The sequence below is a fragment of the Chiroxiphia lanceolata genome, chromosome 7 (assembly GCF_009829145.1).
Source record: "Chiroxiphia lanceolata isolate bChiLan1 chromosome 7, bChiLan1.pri, whole genome shotgun sequence".
NCBI classification, from domain to species: domain Eukaryota; kingdom Metazoa; phylum Chordata; class Aves; order Passeriformes; family Pipridae; genus Chiroxiphia; species Chiroxiphia lanceolata.
In genome coordinates this window covers 21,207,587-21,228,174 of record NC_045643.1, presented here as the reverse complement: position 1 = coordinate 21,228,174, position 20,588 = coordinate 21,207,587, and the positions used below count along the sequence as shown (strand labels likewise).

Below are 20,588 nucleotides of genomic sequence, written 5' to 3'. Positions count from 1 at the left end.
ATAAGTCAGGGAAATGTGATTTTTCACATAAGACTGATGCCAACACCTTGTGTGCCATTTGCTGAGTTTCTCCCTTCATATAGAGCAATGCAGCATAATCAGTAGAGGGTTTACTTTAGCAGAAATAACTATTCAGCAATAGCTCTTGATATACTTCAAGGCTAGATAACACAGTCTGAAGGTCAAGTTCTGACTTCTTGAAGCCTAATTTATTCAAGAGGCAACTAAAGTACTAGAGCTAGGAAATGGCCAAGCACTTTCTTCAATTGATGAAAAAGCTGGGTTTTTTTCCAAAGGATTTCTGCCCACAGAAAAGGATTATGAGCAGAGTAGGGCACTAAACACTGCCAATTTCCTTGGTTACTGTATGAAGAATGTTAGATGTTCAAAGAAGGCAAGAAGAAACTGAAAAACATATCAAAGATCTGTTCAAGAACTGAAGACAGAGAGGAGACAGAGTGCAACATTAATTGTGCCACTAAACCTTGTCAAACTATACAAAGGACAAGTAATGACCAAGTGTATTAAACCACTGAGATTTTAAAAGACTTCTTAAAAAGCTCTGTGTGCTTACTACTCAGCCTCTCATACACGCACACACACATACATCCCTACCTACCTTTCACGACAGCTATGCAGCATGGTGCTACAGATTTTAAATTCCAAGACCACTGATAATTTTATGTACAAAATATCCTGTAAAATTTGATTGTTTGTAGACACTGGAATGTCACAGGACAGGAAAAAACCTCCCTCTCCCCACCCACACCTGAACCATAGGGACTGCTAAAGTTAGTCCCATTTTGATTTCTTTTATACATGTGGGATCATTTTTATACACAATAAAAACAGTAGGAAGCTTTACTGGTTTTATGCTAGTCAAAGCAGGAAATACGACAGGTCAACTGGTATATGACTGCTACATCAGAATCCATTTTTAGGTGCCTGTTTGAGTATAAAGAGCACATATTTGATGCAAAAATTGGTCTAGAACCCTTCACAACTACAGTATCAGATCTAGATTTATTTGGCCAACATCATAAGGGAGGGGAAAAGTGCTGCAACACCTTCCCTTGAGGAGCCCTGTCTGTAGCTCTCTCCTAAACAGTCCCTGGACCTAACCAGAGCTCTTCCATGCTGACAGAAAATGCTTGTCTGCCACCCTCCTTCTTCCCTATCATCCATAAACTGAATCTCTAGCAGCATGCCATCCTCTATCACAAGTAGGTACCTTAGTATCTGCAAGTATTGTACGACAGAAGACTGTTTTAGGCAGTTCATTAATCTTTACATAGTTAACATGAAAGTTGTATGCTCCCTCAGATAAGTTATGAGATAGATATTTGTAAAGCTACTTTCACAAAGTTTTTCAGTGTTGTAGTGGTTTGGATCTTGTTTCCCACCCAGAGGCTAAGAAAAGTGGTAACCCCCAAGGGGTGGAAACCCCTGGAAGTTTTGAAGTTCTGTCCAATGGGCGCTCCTGCAAAAAATGTAAACATAACACAAGCACCGGAAGAGACAAGTTGTAGTTTTGGTTGTTAGAAGAAGTAGCCACGTTGTAGAGCCACAAGGAAGGGGCTCTGAGCCCCTCGGGGCCTCTGGGTCCTCCCAGACCCTGGCTGGGGGGGACTGCAAAGACTTGGAACAGTGTTAGACTGGACTAAGTGTCTGTAGTTAAGCCAGGAGATGTTTTCTCCAAACTGGGCAGCGGAGACAGAGCAGAAAGCAGAGACGCAGCGTCCAGAGACCAGCAGAGAGCCAGGATAGATAAGACCTGAACCGGAGGAGCAGCAGGAACAACGTGCAGCACCACAGAGAAGACTCCTGGAAGGAGAGCCGAGGAAAAGAGAGCCAGCAGCTGAGAGACAGAGTTCTGGGGGTAAGAACTGATACCAGACCCCCCCAAACTCCTTTGAGCCCTCTGAGAAAAAGAGGGAGATGGACTCCTATTTTGGAGAAGAGTTTTGGACATGCAGCACTGGAGAGAGAGAGGAGCTGAGAAGCTCAAAAGACGTCCCGGAGCTGGACCAGGACGGCCAGATGGAATGTGGGGGGAGTTGACCTTGGCCCCCCTCGCTGCTGCTGACAAGCCTAGCAGCCTGAGACAGAGCACAGGAGCTCTGGTAGAACTCTTGAGGCAAAGGCTTGCAACTGAATGCTGCCCAAGATGTTCTGACTCAGGGGTGAATCCCCTGAGGAAGGGACTTTCACGAAGATGCCCCTGCATTTCGTGATATACCTGTGGTGACAGGAGTCTTGTCCCTGCTGGCAGTCCACAGGTGAGGCCTTTGCTTGGACCGAAGGAGAGTCGAGGGGCTTGGAGACCCCCCTTGTGCGTATTGAAAAGAGATCCAGCTACAGCAATCCAGTTACTGTTGCATGGAAGACAGAAGAGGAGCTGCTGCCCTAAATGTGGAAGGGATCTGTCCTTCTTTCCCTCCTGGACTTTTATTTGGAGGGGAGAAGAGATCTGATCCATTGTAAATACTATATGCCATGGTAGAGATAGTTGTGATCGTGTGTATAATGTGTTATAGTATTTATTTGTATAGTCATTGTAATATATTCCCTTTCCCCCATTCTGAGTCTGGTTGTGTTTTGTCTGGAAAAACCCATCTCACATTGGTTTGAGATGTGGGAGGGGGAATGGAGCTAGGGAATTGGATTTTGGGGCTATCTCAAACCATGACAAGTATTAAGAGTAAGCAGGAATTTCAGATATCCCCAAACAAAATGCAGCTATATTAGCACATGTTAGATGTGCTAAGCTGGCAAGACCTTTCTGTGAGCCTACATACTAGCTTGGCCTTCTGGCAATTTTAAATATAAACTTCTTTCAAAAAACACACTAACCTTCTCCTGAATTCAGTTTGGGTCTCTGCCCATTCCCATGTATATTCATCCTTCTCAACCTTCATCAACTCTTGTCCTGGCTCAAAATCTTCTGTTCATATCAAACTCTGTAGATACAGTAGTAGCATATACTGATGTTTTATCCTAGTAATTTATCTCTAAAACCTAATCCTATACTGAATTTCCAGTGAGGCCAATCCTACTGCTTTATCATGGTTATCCCCTTTACTTCTTTCAGACCCCACAAAAATTCATTTAAAAAAATATTCCATTTTGAATAAAAACTTCGAATATTTCACCTCAATTACCACAGGTTTGCTGACCACTGCTCTTTAGGCCTTTAAAGCCCACTCTCTCCATCTCCTCTCATCTGTCTTCAAAACTTCAAGGATGTACTGTATTATAGAAACATTTTATTACTGCACTATAGACTCACAGAATGGCTTGGGTTGGAAGGGACCTTAAAGATGATCTAGTTCCAACACCCCTGCCATGGGCAGGGACACCTTCCACAGACCACAGACCACATTGCTCAAAGCCCCATCCAACCTAGTCTTGAATTATTTTATTTATTATTGTATTTCTTTTATTTCTATTACTGTAGAAAAGACAAAAGGGGCACTGGTGTTGTTTATGCATCTTTAAATTACTATTTTTCAAACTGTCCTTACAAAGAGATCTTTCACACATGAATGCTTGGTCTGCCTCCAGTTATTTTATAAAAGGTATTCATTTAATGACCCCATTATCATGTCACTTAAAGTGCCTTATGTAAAATTCCTGGATCAGCACATTGGCCTTTCATCTCAGGGAATCCAAATGCAAAACTGAAAAATTACTTTCATGCTCTTCATCTTGCAGACAGACATTACTAATTCTCGATACAATTTGGCTTAAGTGACCATTTTTCCTTGGGAGAGGGGTAAGTGTTGATTAAAGCACGTGATTTCGGGCCAGAAAAATAGATGGAATAAAGATGCAAGAGAATCTTGAAATTTGCATGCTTACAGCAGCCCTAGATTTGAGCAATCTAAATCATATCCTCATTTTCTAATCAATATTTCTTCTATTTAAAAGACACTACACAATCCCTTCAAGAATCACTGGAAATTATTCAGCTGCAATACATGCTACCTATGTACACAATGCTGCTTAACAGCACCCAACCTAGTGTGCTACGAAGTTCCCAGCTGTTGTGGAAAAAATCTACAAGTCTCTCTGTTTCTACACCTTGCATCCAACACCATGTGCCCAAGACTTCTATTTATTATATAACAAGTCTAGTAGACTCGTGTTTATATTGAATAAATGATTGGTCTTTGACTGTAAAACAGTGTCTTGAATTCATTATGACCTTTCAAATCTAATTTCTTAAAAACACTTTTAGAGGAGTACGGAGTTATTCATACAGAAAATAAAGACATTTACTCTGAATTGGATTAATTACATGTCTAATCTATAAATGCTATAAATCTGGTTGCGATAGTACTCAATATACATAATTCTCCATGCTTATCAAGTATGTAATTTTCCTATCTGTGCTAAAAGACCCCTTGGAATCTAAACAAGGTCTGGCAGCTTTAGTTAAAAATATATTATTTAAGAATGAAACACGTCAACTGTGATGAGCACTTCAGATTTTAAAACAGAAAGTATGAAATAACTTTGAACAAAGCACATTAGACATTTGGAATGAAAATGAGAAAAACCCATGTGTTCAAGAAATTGGCAGAACAATCAGATTAGCACATTGACAATGCAAAATTTTACATTTTGTGTGAGAGAAATAAGGGGACAAAAATACTTGCAATTTTTGCAGTGCTATAATTAAACTAGACTTCTTACATAATTATCCGCTCTGTGAATTTAAGAAATAATGATTGGGGATGGTCAATACTCTAAAGTAATACTTCATGAGCTAAAGTTTATCTTGACCATGCAGAGCTAACGTAACATTTCTACTTTTCTAGGTCATTCTTGTGCTACAAGAAATAGAAAGTGCACTACTTTAAGTCACAGCTTATGTCTAAGGTTCTAATGTCCACAAGAAACAAGAACAAATTTACACATGCACATGTGCTACCCCTTACAAGCATGGCTCGTCTGCCTTCCTGCCTTCCCTTCCTGCAGTATTTCAGTTCTAGAAATTAGAATATTGCTACAGAAATAACACAAGCACTTTCTAAACAGAAAGAAGAGATAATTTCAGGAGGAATTCTACATGAACAGATAAAACCACCACAAGCATAAACAAGTCTAATAAATTCGGCATAGAGTGAGCCCTCAGTGAGGACATATGCCTTCAAGAATTTTTTGCAACAGTAACTCAATAGCTACCTACCTAAGGCAACATCCTGTGCTGCTTCCTCCTACTACTTCCATTAATTTTATTCTGGGCTTACAAAGTGCATAGATAAAGAGAAGTAAAGCCAGTAACTGTTGACAGCTAACTTGATAGTAGCATGAAAAGTAAAAATGAGAGAGGATGCACAGAAATTTATCTTACTTTGAATTTATCAAAAAAGAAAAACTCTTACATTTCCTCGGAGAATTATTCTTACCTCTCAACACCAAAAAAAAGAAAAGCAACCCATTGAAATATACAGTACAGTTAAAACTGAGTTTCCTAGCCTTCTGAATGCTAGATTGAGCAAAGTTAGACCTCTCCCCTCCCACACAGCACCAAGTACTGCTGTGTGCATACCAGAGGAGTCTAACACAACTACATGCTGCAAGAACAGACACCTTCCTCTCCTAACATGCAAACAACAAAAACCAGACAAAAATAATAACTATGACAACTGAAGATTTGAGATCTGAAGGGGTGTTGGGGGGAGGAAGAGAAGAAGAGGAAGGAACCGCAGGATTGAGAGGATGAGAGCTGAAAAGTTAAACCACAATTTTTAAAGGAATGTTTTTGAGAAGTGTAACAGAGATATAGCAAATTGTTAGATAACACTGTGTAAGAGTACATCTTGCATATATCTAAATCTGAAAGTTACTATACCAGAAAAGTGGTATGTTATCGTGCTATTAAGACAGTAGTATAATCTAATCTGTACCAATCAATCCCAATAAAACTGTATGTTCACAGGCTTCCCCTCCAACTCAATGAAATAATCTAAAGAATATCATATATCCCAAATCAATGAAAGCTCTACGTGTTCATATACTACTTTAGACCCACTGGACTTATGCCATAAGTATATACTGTGTTCTGTGTAAATTGCTCATGAGAACCATTTAATACTGTAGTAATATTTCAATGAACTTTCATTTTTCATAACGCTGGTACATTAAAAGCCTTTGAGTAACAGAAGAGTCTATTAAAAGTGAGTCAGGTATATTATGCAGCAATCAGGTTTTGAAAAATATCTACACATTTACAAAATAAATCGAACTAATTAATAACTTACAGCTTGTTTGAACTAATTTCTTATAAGTTAATATATCTGGCTCAGCAGAGAGTCATATTTCCGTACTTCATTTCCACGTGTATTTTTAACTTCATAGACACCCCCATGCACAGAGTTACCCTAAGCAATCCTAAGTGCACATGGATGTAACGATTTTGCATTGCTTCCACTTTTTACTGACACAACAAAAAAAAAGGCAAGTACAGTGTCTATGGAGAAACACTGTACAGGGTCACTCTAATTCCCAAAATACCTGATGGGCCATCCACTAATAAGGTGTTAGCCAGAAAAGGTAGGAAAAAGTATGTTGTGTTTAAAGGTGGTGCAAAACCTGTGGAAGCAGACTCCAGTAATCCTCCATTAGGAACAGTAGCATACCCTTCTACAGAGGCATACTTTAATGTAATCATGACACTTTATATTTTAAAACTACATTAATCTCTAAGAAAAATCATTTCTTGTACAAAGTACAAAACTATAGTAACAGAGAAAATAAGCACCCGTAAAAAAATTCAGTTATGTACACATAATATTTATGTATATTATGCAAACATATTTCACATAGAGAAATAAAAAAAATCTACATTTATCAGAAAAGAAACATTCTTATTACATAAGAGAAATGAAATAAAAAGTGAAAAAATAAATATAGCCACGTTTAAATGTTGTTACCAAACCATACTAATGTCAGAATTACAAGACTGATTTAAATGCCATACCCTTTTCTGCAGAGTTATTGGCATAACTGCAGGCAATGTTACTCTTCTGGAAGACAAACTCATGCCTGCTTTTCACAGAACTCGCCAACCTTCATCCAGATGATAACACAAAGCAGAAAAAGTAGTTAGCAATATTCCTTGAAGCCTAATTTCTCATAGCCTAAATATTGGAGAGTCAGCACAAAGGAAAGACTAAGGCTCTAGTAAATGTCACTCCATTTATGTGAATTCAGTCCTACTCAAAGCCAATGACAGGAGACACTGGGGTAGGACAAACTAGAAATCAACCAACCAAAGAGCTTGAAAACTTGTCTTCTGTCCTTGGAAAGGCCCACACTGATTATCTCTGGCTATAAAAATAAGCAGAACAACATGCATTTCTATCACTCAGAACTTTGTCTTCACTGTCAAAACAAAAACCAAATCGTTAAAGATTGCATTCTAGCACTTCACACTGAGTGGTTACAGTCTCAGGGTTTTTTTCCTGGCTTTTTCCAGCAAACAAAACATACTTCAGTACTCCTGATCTTAAGGTTTCAGGAAAGTAACTGAGCATAAGAATAGATGCAGTGAATCCATGGAATTCAGCAAAACACCCCTTTAAGTAATGCAATTTCTACTTTTGCAATGCAACCAAGGCCTGAAAATATGGCACATAAAATGTTACAAGTGAGTGAAATGAAGGCTGTTTTATGAACTCAAGTTTTTGATCACCTCACTCACATAATTATGTATCAAATATCTGCATAACAAATCTGTTTACATCACATGGTTTGACTAAGGAAGTCAGGGTTTTTTCTTTTCTTCTTGGTCAAAGAGGGTAACATTTTGCATTGCTTACATGATAAGTCAAGTTATAATCTTTTTTTAAAGGTCTCATAATGTGCTTAATAGCAGAAAAACAGTTTTCTGCTTTTATGCAGCATGACAAAGCAGTAATCCTGTTGTAAAACAAATTATTAAACAGATGTTAGAACTGTAATATTGGATATTTCTTTTATAACTCTTGAACAAGCAGTTCTCATCAGAAACAGTGTTCCCTGTACCTGAATACTGCAGACATTCTGAAAACATTATTTGTACTAAGTATTCATAGCATCTCAAACAATAACATATCACATGTGCAGGCTACTGTAGCTTCATAGGCAGTCACTGCAAGTATATTACTGAGCACATATCTGATGTATATGTCCTATAATTATTCAGAACTGACTTGGTAGTCCATGCTAATTCACTAGATCATATTTATAATATTTTTCCCTCAGTAACTGGAAATCAGCACACACTTTAGTAACCCCAAAATATCTAGAAACGAATCTCATCTCCAAGACATAAGAAACTACATACTGGCAAATTAAAAATAAACAATTTGATTGCATCTAATTTCCTGGTTTGTAAGTCTTCTAAATGGCCAAAACATAACAAGTCACTAGCATCAACAAGATACTTCAGAATCTATGGATTCGAAGCATCTAAATCACCTTCCTGAAATCCTAAAATCAGCAGGGCTTAGGTAAGTTCTGTCGATGAACAAGAGGAGCGAACACCATAACCTGCACTGCACTGGCATTTTACCAGCAGCTCTCAAATAGTAATAAAATACTGCCAAGCAATAGGAAGTAAAGACAAATATTTTCCTAAACTTTCAAAACCTGTTCTTGATTGAGACACACAATATGGAAAAAAACTGATAAGAAACCGATGCCAAGTCACAAAGAGAATTTCTTTGGAGACAGACATTTGATCCTTGTTCAGTTAGCTTTAAAACAAGAGTTTTTAATAAAGCTATGAAAAAAAGGTAAAATACAGCAGATACTACCCATTTCCTTGCTTCAATAATAAAAGTCCAGTTTTAACTTTGACTCATTTTACATTCAGTCTATAGCAGTAACAGATCCATAGCAACTAACCTTCTAGGTTTAAGGTATTTATTGACTTTTATTTTTCTCTCTTAAACTCCAGTCCAAAATTCTTATGACTCTTTTGAGAATATAAAAAGTATTCCTGAGATCAAGTTTAAAGTGTTAATTCTGTAACATTTGGAATTAACAACCTTTTCTACTATAGCTATGATAAATGTTAAGTATTTGCAATTAGGTTTTTTACCTTTCAGGCACACAGTTTTTATTTCCTATGGGAGCACGTTTTCAAAATTCTATAATATAGCTCCAAAATTTTGCTGTAAGATTTAGAAAATAACTTGTGGTATCAGAGCCTGATCCTGTAGGCATTTTACTCACAGGAATATTAAACATGCATATGTTTGCAGCAACAGGAAAAAAACCTCCCTCTACAATCTTTTTTCCTTGGATCTTATGAAAAAACATTTGGGAAATAGTAGCTGCAAAACTTGGAGCACCGTATTACTGACTTTATTGGGAAAGAAACAAAAATAACCCAAGCCATTTTTCCTTATCCCTGGGTACTAAAGGCTCTTGAAATAAAATTGACCTATTTGTCTGCAAGGTGAAGCAAAGGTTTATTTTCCTCAGAGAAATTATCTGTATTTTATCTTTTCCAATCAGATCTAAAGACCAGACCTATTCAGAAAGTAAGCAAAAACTTAAGTGTTGTATTTGACTTGGTAATAGAAGTCCAGTATTCAAAAAATTATTAGATTTTAAATAAAAATATTACAGTAATTTATCTATGCTAATGAAAGTAAACATCAGTTGCACCTAATAGCACTAAAAATAACATTAAGGAATACTTTCTTTTCTTAAATTTCACAAACACCCATTTAATAAAATAAATTTAATAAAATACATCTCAATTTCTAAGCACAAGCCTTGCAGAACCACTTCACCGTGTGAAAGTCAAGAGGAGTTTTGTTGATAAATGTGAGATACAGAAAGGCTTTGAAAGCCAATTATGCCTTCAGGGAAACATATATAACCACTTTTTTTTTTTTCCCCTACAGATAAAAGATTTGACTTGTCCATGGCAGGTTTGCAAAGAATTTTGTTGGTGCTGGTGGACAGGAAGGAAATCAGATCCAGCTCACTTGCTTGAGAGCTCTGTAAAATGACTATGTTTATGCAGCTATTCACTCCTATTTTTGTCACTAAGCTACCAGATACAGTTGTGAAAACATTGTGCAGATACTTTTCAGATACTTCAAAATATAAACCACTTCTACTTCTTGCCACTTAAGAAAGCAAGACTAAATGAAGTGAGCAAGAATTGAAATGTCCTTATTAAATTAGTAGCTCCAAGTAAGGGTTTTATAACAACATATGGAATAGAGATACCCTGTCAGTAGAGGAAGGTCAGTGATGTCCTTAAGGCACTGTCTATGGAGTCACAAGAGCTGATCTATTCCTAGCTCTGCCGGATATAATGCAGGAATGTGAGCATTTATAAGTAACAAGAGCAAATCAGACTCAGCTTTTGCTGATGAAAAAACCAAATTCTAGATAATATAATTCCATTAAGGTCTATAAAAACTTTGATGCCATTTTTTGTATTTATTTTTTCTTTAAGCTGAGGCATAAGTTTATTACAAGACCAATATCAATCAGGTAAGTTACTTGTGGTGTTACCTGCACTTCCTTGAGAGAGTGCTCCTGTCTGCCTGGCACAGACAACAGTCTCTTTGTCTCTTTGTTAGAAGAGTCAGTTATTGTGTGACCATAGAAACACGTACAGGGTATTTTTACATAGGTACATTTCCATGTGCTTGACAAATAACCAGTTTCTTTAAAGTCACTCTACAAAAGAGAGGTTTCAAAGTCGTTGTCTTTCTACTCCTTTAGTCCCTTACACAAAGAAATGTAGCAAGATCTTAGTCTTCAAACAGAACACACAGCACACCCTCTTAGAGGGTCAAGATATGCAGATACGGTTGCACAGACTGTATTACCTGTAAAGCAACACAGATATAAGGTACCCAGGAACTTCGCAAAGAAGTTTGAGCCATTGTGATCTCTCCTGTCTATTCATACAATTATCCACCTATTAAATGCTTCTAATTTAAGAGACTGCTGCACCACAAAAAAAAGAACAAGCACAATTCATAGTTTTAGCTCTCCCTCTTCTAGCCTTTGCACACGCACCATGAAGGAGCAGTTTAAGGGCAAAGCAAGATAACTCTGGATCTCAAACCCTGCACTGAAAAGCCATCCTGAAATATGCCATTTTTTAGTTCTCAGCAGATCACTGTCCTCTTGCTGGCCAAGAAACATGTACCACATGAACTATGAACTCCTTAATTTTAATGCAATCTTTCAAGTACTAACCCATGTGTCAGCTTTCTTCTTCCCCCTGGTTATAGCTATGGATATAACTGAGGGAAACGGATCCTTAAACATACTTAAAATAAGATTTTTGGATAAAAATTGTCAGTGACTGTATTTTCTGGCAGTCAAGATCACAGGCTGGTTGTATTGGAAAATAATTCATCAAGGGTCAGTTTTTCACAGGAAAATGTGTTTAGCAACACATATAGAACCAAAGCAAAGAGAAACAGAGGTTGCAGAAAGACACTGAAGAGACAAAGACACATAAAACAGATTATCAGTGCCACAGCTGAATCACTGGCTTCAGTTTTACTGTCTCCATATGTTTGTCTTCTGAAAGAACTAGTTTTATTTGAGAAAGAGAAGCCTTTCTCATGTTCATATTTCTGTTACACAGAAATCACCCAACAGCACTCAGTCAAGCAAGTACAGAACACCACAAACCATTTACTTTCCTCATTGCACATTGTGACTGCTTGGACTGACTTGGTAATAATGCATTTTCTATCCTGGAGTCACAAAGCATGTATTCTCTTATATCTTATTTAGAGGAGTATTTATGCATTCTTTCTCAGGTCATGATTTTCAAGTATAATCCCTACTTCAAAATTGTAATGCTGCTGGAATAGTTTAGGAAAACACTAAGAGATTCATATAAGGTTTTATATGAATGTATAAGCCCCCAATACAATGACTGAGAGTATTTTTTTCATCACTTCTCCACAATAACTGTATAGAAGAAGTCTAGACCTACTCAGTCCTTTCCTCTCCACTAAGTTACACATTGCTTCCTTGCAGTTATCCTACAAATTCCACTCCTTTGGGCTTGAAAAGATGAGTAGTTTGTTTAATAAACTCATTTAGGATTTGAGAAGTCTCCACCCCAGAAGAAAAATAACATCTAACCATGACGACTTCATCATTCAGCTGTTCCAATGACCCATACTTTGAGAAATTTTCAAAGAAGATAATAACTTTAAAATACAACTTAATGAGAACAAATAGAGATAAGTATTATGTGCTAAAATACAGTACAGGAGCTAAGTTAAAGTACGAAAATCAAGATATGGACACTTGTCCTTTCGCCCTAATGAGAAATTATTTTATTAGGCAGAAATTGGACAGATCCTGTCTGCTTACCAAAATGAAAGGGTTCACACTGCAAGAACAATGGCAAAAATCTGAACATTGCTCTTTAACGCAGCTCTAAATTTTGCAGATCAAAGAACAGAATGCAGTTTTTCCATCCTCACCAGTTCTCCTCACAAACTTGTGGAATCTTAAAACATTGTTACACGTGCTCCTTGTAAAGCTTTTCAGCTGCCTATTTTTGCAATCAATAGGTTCAAGCCCAATAGAAAAGCACACTGATAAAGTTCTGTCAGCCTAGTTATATAAGAAAACTCTTCTATTACATGGACTTCCCTCTCACTACATAGCACTAAATTCTAGTGATTATGAGAATAAATTCTTGCAAACTTCCAGCATGTTTCTCAACAGCTGATACCATTTCTGTGCCATTATCAAGAGCTTGCAGCTGTTCATAAACGCCAAGTCTTAATGTAATCAGTAACAGGAGTTATCATAACATAACTAATATAAAAAAAGCTATTTATAGCCTAAGAATGCAGTAATTGAAAAATCCCATTCTGATCACAAGGCAATCTAGTGTATCTTGTTTTCCTGTGGATATAATATCAAATTAAGAAGCAAAAAGACAGACATACCAGTATGCAGTACATGCATACATATCAGAAATAGGCAGGAACAATTCATCGGTACCCTAATTAGAAGCACAGGCACACCTCTAAGATAACCGATATACATTTCTCTCTTGAGACTTAAGTATTAAATATCATGTACACTATTGGGCTAAAATATGAGCTGATTAGCTGCAAATGAATGTTCTGTGACTGAAACGGGAGAAAAGAAAGTTCACGTTGTTACTAGAGCAGAGGTCTAATTTCTTCTCCCTCTTAATTCCTCCTCCCACAGCTGCCCTTCTTGAAAAAATTTCTGTGGCCTGATTAGCTTTTTTTTTTAAATCTTCCCATTTGAGGTGACTCTCATCAGGACTCTATCATGAGAGACACGATTAAGTACACTGTCTTGAAGGTTTCCCTTTATTCATAAATTAAAGGCAGTCATAAAAGTGTGAGTGCCCTCAGAAATAGCAACTTTAAGTGTGTGGAAGACAGGGAGAATATGGCCATTGGGCAACTGTTATCTCCCACTTATCATTGCAGCATTTCACCACTTGCTAAAGATATATGCCGCCTTATTAACAGGAATAATCAACTGCGAGAAAAGTCTGGAAACCCCAAGCTCTAAAATCCTCAACTGGAAGATATATCAGTTCCTGCCTCTGTAGACACGCAAAAAGAATGAACATCAATTGTCCATAACAGGATGCCCTTCCACTGCCTGGCCATCGCAGTTCCTGCCATACAAGCACCAAACTGAAAACTATTATCCTGAAGATACTCATCTAAGTGGTCTGCAGATGTTAAGACACAGATACCCATTGTCCTCTATTACACAGTGTGGTAAGAAAGGTGAGAGATCTGAGGTTTATTGTCAGTTTCTATACTTTTTCTTACAAAAGAGAAACAATGATATATGCATTTCGTCCAGTTTTGATCACAACTCTAGCTTGATCTCTGAATTACATTGGCACAGCATAAAGATTACCACTACAAAGAGTTAAAAAGATCATGAAGCAAAAATTCTGGGGGAACAACAATACTGTCCTACTGGTTCTGGAATTTCATGTGAAAGAACAAGGAAGTCCTCAGTTATCTATTGTAAATAGATACAAGAAAATACACATGTATAAAGAATATAAAATTGTTTTATCGATCAGAAACATGCAATACTATTCTATATGCATGATCAAGTTAATTCCACCTGGTGGACACCAACCAGGTTTAACTGTGACGTTTATATGGACATATGTTTTGTTTATGTAAAATCCAAATTACACTTACTGTGGTAACATTTACACACAGAAGTAGGATGGGAATATTCCTCTGCTTGGTTCTACAGCTCTCAAATTGTTCTTTGAATAGATAACGCTCAGAACATCAGAAATGCAGCAATGCAAGGATATGCTAAAAACTGTACCAAAACTCTTTGCAAAAACTCATCTGACTTTGAGCTCCATTCTTCAGTTAATACCCCAACACCAGAATTACAAAGTCTTAATAAAATCATAAAAATGCTATCATCTTACATGAGTTTAAGCACTGTAAATGTACAGTAAACTACTTTGCATTTTCTCCTTCTTTTGCAAAGCTTTTAATTCAAAGGCGGTTGTAAACCTTCAATAACAAACACCTAAGTTGTCAATTTTACCAAATTTGTTGCCTTTAAGGTAATGTAACTATTAATCACTGACTACCCTCTTTCACTTAATAGTACAAAACTATGAAACTATTTATGTTATACATACAGCTGTACCTGATAAAAAGCAGGTGTCTACAATACTGGGCAATAAGATGACAAAAGTAGACCAGAACAGGACTACAGAGGTTTTATAAGACCAGAGAAGAATGCTGACGAAAAACAAAACGGAAAAAAAAAACCAAAACCAAACTTAAGGCTGGGTCTCATTTTATGAATGTTACTAAACACCACTCTGATTAATCTAGACCGTGTGCCCTGGGAAGTGAGATGGGAACATGTATCTGTTCTGATCAAAAGACCATTCAGACAATGGTGTGTTAGAGGAAGATGCCAGCAGTGTTCTGTTCTTACAATCTTACTGACCCCCCTTGCATCCCTCCCTTACCACAGTATCACTTACTGACTGTGCCACCAACGGGAAGCCACCTCGAGAAAGACCTGCCAGTAAAATACTTATTTAATCATGGATCTGTCTACGGCAGGTATGGAGCTGCTACAAAACGACCTGAACTTCCCAGTCTAACCCTAAATAAAAGCACCCACCTCTGGGAACAATTATGAGTAAGAACAGTGTTAATATCTATCATATCTCATTCCCTTCTGAAAATTATGATGATTCAAGCTCCATTCATGAGAGTTTAATCTTTTAATATCAAATTCAATGAAACTGAGTTATCAAAAGTGACTCAGCAGCATTAGAGAAATTCCCTGCAGTTTCACCTGGCTTTAATGGTCAAGTCAAAGAAATGGGCACTGTTTGTACCATAACCTGCCCTCGCCACCCTGTAATTACACAGTACTTTAAAGATATCACAAAATCAAAATACCAGGTAGTCAACTCAGAGTTCAAGAGATGAATATTAAAGAATCACTTTTTGAAAAAATCAGGGTTTCCAAATTTTCAGAGAAGGTTTTCTAGACAAGGTATTAGATCTACTGCAACAGATGTTTCTTATTCAAAATACAGCACAGAAAAGCCAGTTTCCTGTACTTAGAAAACAGTCCTAAAAAAAAAGAAACTTCAGGTTTGACTGAGGCTGATGAAGCCCAAAACAATCAAAATCCAAAGGATTATTAAAATCATTTCAGTCTGACAAACAATGGGAAAATGTCTACCAGAATCTTTGACAGTACTGATGATTTTTTTATATTAGTACAAATTGCAAAAATTTAAGCCTAACATTTTCCTGATATAAGCAGATTAAAAAACAAGCTTGCAGAGACAACATCTTAGTAACTACAAAAGTTAGAATGACCTTGTTTTCTTGCTCATAAGAAAAGAAAAAAAAAAAAGACATACTACTTTTGTGAAGTTACAATGTTTACAGTCTTTGCTTGGGTTCTTTCTGGACAGTAACATATATATGTATGAAATATATTTAATTATATTCATTTAATAGATGAAAATATTGAAAGTTCATAGTTTGACAGAAAGCAAATAATTTCTCATCTCTAAAAGAAAGATATACTAACAAATGAACCAATGTAAAGAAGATAAAGTAAAATACAAAAAGAAAAGAAAACAAACAAACAAATGATTATTCTGAAGTTTCCTCAGGCTGATGTATCAGATAGATTGTGCTAAGGCACATCCCGTATAAACCAGGCAATATTCCTGATTGCTAAAATGAGAAATTGTTCAACCTTGCCTTCTGATTTTTACCTGTACAGACAAGTGACTTTCTGTCACAGTGTTAAGATGACTGGTCAAAGTACAAAGGTACATTCATTAAGATAGCAAGTTTTAATGGGGCTCTAAATAATTTTAATCTACTGTAATATCAATAAATCTTTCCTTGGTGGGGAGGTACAACCACGTAAATGAAGACCAGAACACAGAGACTGGAGCAGACCGCCAGATGAGACACCACTAAAGGGAATCCAACTGAATCCTTTTTGCAATCCATATACTGGAGACTTCAAGTAAAAACCTTGAGCTCTTTGAGTTGGTTCTGTACAGAATGGTTCTACTGCTAATCTGTAAACCAGTTGGAAAGACTTTTTCCCTTCCCTTCTGACTTTCAAACTCTTTTTTATGCAATTTAAGGGGAAGACATAGGAAAAACTGATATATGTTTAGAGGCTGAAAAGCAAAAAGACTTGAGAACTGATAAAGGAGGCTATGTGCAATGCTCTCCAACTTGGAAGGAAATCTGGTAAGAAACAGACAGATTGGAATTAAAGAATAAATTTAAGTAATGCATCTTTTGGTTGGAAAAGACGTCTCAACTCTCAGAAATTACTTGGAAATTCATGCATTACTACATTTCAATAAAAACCCCTTTTGTTTTCACATTGTTTAAAAGTCGAGAAAACAAATACATCAGCCAAAAAATCCATCATGAAAAGGTCTAAGAACCAAAGGCTTAGACATTTATGTCTGCTAATAGAATTATATGCAAAGTTTTGAAGAATGAGGGTTCAAGCAGGTTCATTAAAAGACCCTGAATTATAGGTGCAAAAAACCTAATGATACTCCAATTACAACAGTCAATGCTCAATATTACTCATAAACTTAGAATAGCACACATTCAAATAAACATCTCTTTGACATAAAAATCCTTTTAGCTCTTCTTTGTCAAAAAGCTTTACATGAAAATCTTTGTTAATACAAAAAGCAAAGTGATATTCCACTACAGTCATGTGTATTTGAGGTCCCTATACAACTGATTTCCTGGAAAGAACATTGTGGGAGTATATTTGGATTCGACATGATAAAAATATCTACCTGTTTAGAACATCGAAAAAGACAAAGGCGGCAAGGTAAAATTTCAAAGATTTGAGTGTTCTTCACCTTGAGATTTACTTGAGTTTTATTTTTGCACTTCTAATTTAATTTAAAGAAACAAGGCACTAATTACCTTGAACTACTTTTGTCATGAAACACTTTTTGGCTTATCCTTGAGCAGGGCAAGAACTGTCACTGCAGTCCAAATGATTCAGGTTTTGTTTTCAGAAAGCCTTAAAAACTAAGCTTTCATAAAACTACAGTAATCTCTTAGTTCATTTGACCAAAGACAACCAAAAGCATACTAAAGAACAGAACAAGTTTTCTTACAGTTAATATTTTTCCCTACTAATATCTATTTTTATCATAATTAGGGACAAAAGTACAAAGTGCTTTATATTTTCAGTTCCTTGCCACTTCTTAGAGAACATAGGCTCTGAGACACAATTAGATTTTTCATACAAGTTCACAAACTCCACCTAATAACAGCAAATGCTTGATTCCCCAAAGGAAGGCAACATTTCCCACCATCCACCAAGCTGACCATACTGTGTTGGACACGGAAAAGCTGCGGGTTTGGCCTGTTCAGATAAGTCTTCCACCCTGAAACATAAAATTCAGCTTATTTGAACACGCTTCATAGAATTATAGAATTATCAAGGTTGAAAGAGATCATCAAGTCCAACCATCAACCCAGCACTACCACTGTGACCCCTAAACCACTAAACTGTATAACGCAGATCCAAATGCAGAAGCCTTTTAATCACCTCCAGGGATGGTGACTCCACCACCTCCTTGGGCAACCTATTTCAATGCCAGATCACCCTAACAGCGAAAAAGTTTTTTCTAATATCTAATCTGAATCTCCCCTGTCTCAGCTTAAGGTCATTTCCTCTAGTCTTCTCACTGCAGGCACACTAAAAGAGCCCTACCCACATCTCACTACAGCCTCCTTTCCTGAGGTGCCTCCTGAGCCTCCTCTTCTCTAGACTAAACAAACGTGGCTTCCTCAGCTGGTCCTCACATGACATGTTTTCTACACCTTTCACAAGTCTTGTTGTCCTTCACTGGATACCCTTCAATATCTCCAGGTCGTTTTAATGTGAGGGGCCCAGAACCGGACACAGGACTCAAGGTGTGGCCTCCCCAGTGCCGAGTACAGGGGGGTATGATCACTTCCCTGGTCTTGCTGGCTACACTATTCTTGATACAAGCCAGGATGCCTTTAGCTTTCTTGGCCACCTGGGCACAGGTTGGCTCACGTTCAGCTGCTGTCAACCAGGACCCCCAGATCCTTTTCCACTGAGCCACTTTCCAGACATTCTTTCCCCCTGCCTGTAAGTACTGTATGGGGTTAATGTGACCAAAGTGTAGGACTTGGCACTTGGTCATGTTGAACCTCATGCTGTTGGTCTCAGCCCATCGATCCAGCCTGTCTCAGGTCCCTCTGCAGGGCCTTCTTACAGGTCAACACACCAACCTAACTTGGTGTTGTTGCAAATTTGCTAATGGTACACTCAATCCCCTCATTCAGATCATCAGTAAAGATATTAAACAGGACTGGGCCCAACACTGATCCCTGGGGGACACCACTAGTGACCAGATGCCACCTGAATGCAGCACCATTCACCACTACACTCTGGGCCAGGCCATCTAGCCAGTTCTTAACCCAGGGAAGAGCACACCTGTCCAAGCCATGGGCTACCAGCTTTTCCAAACTTCTTCAATGAAAGGGTGGTTAAGCACTGGAACAGGCTGCCCAGGAAGGTGGTGGAGTCACCACCCCGGCACTGTTCAAGAAGCAGCTAGATGTGGCACTTAGTGCTGTGGTTTAGTTCGGCGTGGTGGTGTTCAGTCGAAGGTTGAACTCAATGATCTTGGAGGTCTTTTCAAACCTTAATGACTCCATGATTCTTTGATTCTAAGATGTAATACTCTTCCAAAGTGCAAGAGGGAAAGAGATGGGCAGCTGTGTTGATGAGGCAGACCAAACACTGCTCAGAGACACAGACGTCCTACTTCCCAAGCACAGAGGCAACTCACTATTCTGCTAAGTGGTTTTTACCTATATGTTTTTATAAACTTATTTTCAGTGAGTCAACCCAACAAACATGCTGTTCAAGCAGCATGTTCAACATTTTGAGAGGCTTATGATAAAAGATCATCAGAAGACAGTAAGCATTTCAGCTTAGAAAAACAAAAATTCAAAATAACGTTAATAGTCTACTTAGAAGTAGAAAGATTTCAGATGTAACAGGTACTATGAATAAGAGAGCAGATATTAGTGACAACTTCTTTCTTCTCTAGAAGTAGAAATTTTTTTCTGGAGAGAAAAGCAAGACAGAAGAGGCTTTTTTTTTTTCTTTTAGAAACACCCAATTTGAGAATAGCTACCTTCAAGACATAAGTAGAAATTCACTCTGCAATTTATCTACCATGCTTGAAATTAAAAGCACACCAGAAAAAGAAACAATAAAAAAAATCAAGCAATCTAAAAGAAGAATCACTGAAAACATATGTAGATCATCAGAGAGGCAACAGAAAAAATTCTGGCAGCTTTCAACACTACACACACAAAAAAAAATGCTTAAGAGTAGCTGGTTTCTCTTAAGAGTTAGGAAACTATCAAACAGTAACAGTAATATTCATGACCTTAGAGGCTGTATTCTATGAAATTTTTGTATATGGATAATGTAGTTGCACATAGCGCTCCTACAAAGTTGACAAAATAAGAATACAAGGTGGAAAACAACATTTTCAAGTACAGTCTCCACAGTCACTTGTGGGAAGTCGAAATCACAGCCAGTTCACTTCTCTTTACACACCTTCTTAGCGTTCTCTTTCTTTTTTAAACCTGAGTAATTTCATTAGCCTATTAGAAGACTTCAACCTGAATTTCAAAGGTAAAAGTTTAATCTGACGGTTGCTATTTGGCCTTAACCTTTTATAACTTGAGATGAAGAACATAGGAACAGTCATGCTGAGTGTGACAAATTGTCTCCTTAGCCAAGTACCATTTCTCCTGCAGTAGCCATAAACAGACACCCAGGTGAAAGGCTTTTTGACAGAAACCATGGTCTTGTTAAAATGCCTTCAGAAAAATAACAGGAAGACTTCTCTCCATTTTTCTGGTAGCTGAAAAATGGGTCAGGGCCTCCACAGACACCAGCATTATGTTAGCTCACTTCCATCAGGAAACCAGTTGTTCTTGATCCTGCTTTTACCAGAG

The 20,588-nt window shown here is 37.4% G+C and overlaps 1 protein-coding gene and 1 long non-coding RNA gene across 4 annotated transcripts in view; one reads left to right on the top strand and one right to left on the bottom strand.

Moving 5' to 3' along the window:
- Positions 1 to 20,588, bottom strand: part of GRB14 (growth factor receptor bound protein 14) — a 62,700-nt gene that overhangs the window by 38,596 nt on the left and 3,516 nt on the right. Inside the window, exon 1 of one of the 3 annotated variants that reach the window (XM_032693215.1) lies at positions 6,989 to 7,193. The exons of 1 other annotated variant lie outside the window; for it this stretch is intronic. In XM_032693215.1, coding sequence (XP_032549106.1) covers positions 6,989 to 7,051 — 63 coding nt within the window. In that variant the 5' untranslated portion in view covers positions 7,052 to 7,193. Of the gene's footprint in view, positions 1 to 6,988; positions 7,194 to 20,588 lie in introns of those variants that run through there. One more of the 3 variants, XM_032693214.1, reaches the window with a different exon arrangement.
- LOC116789410 lies at positions 1,936 to 19,044 on the top strand. The gene is made up of 3 exons (XR_004358020.1): positions 1,936 to 2,056; positions 10,721 to 10,722; positions 19,033 to 19,044. It is a non-coding gene; the product is annotated as an uncharacterized LOC116789410 (long non-coding RNA).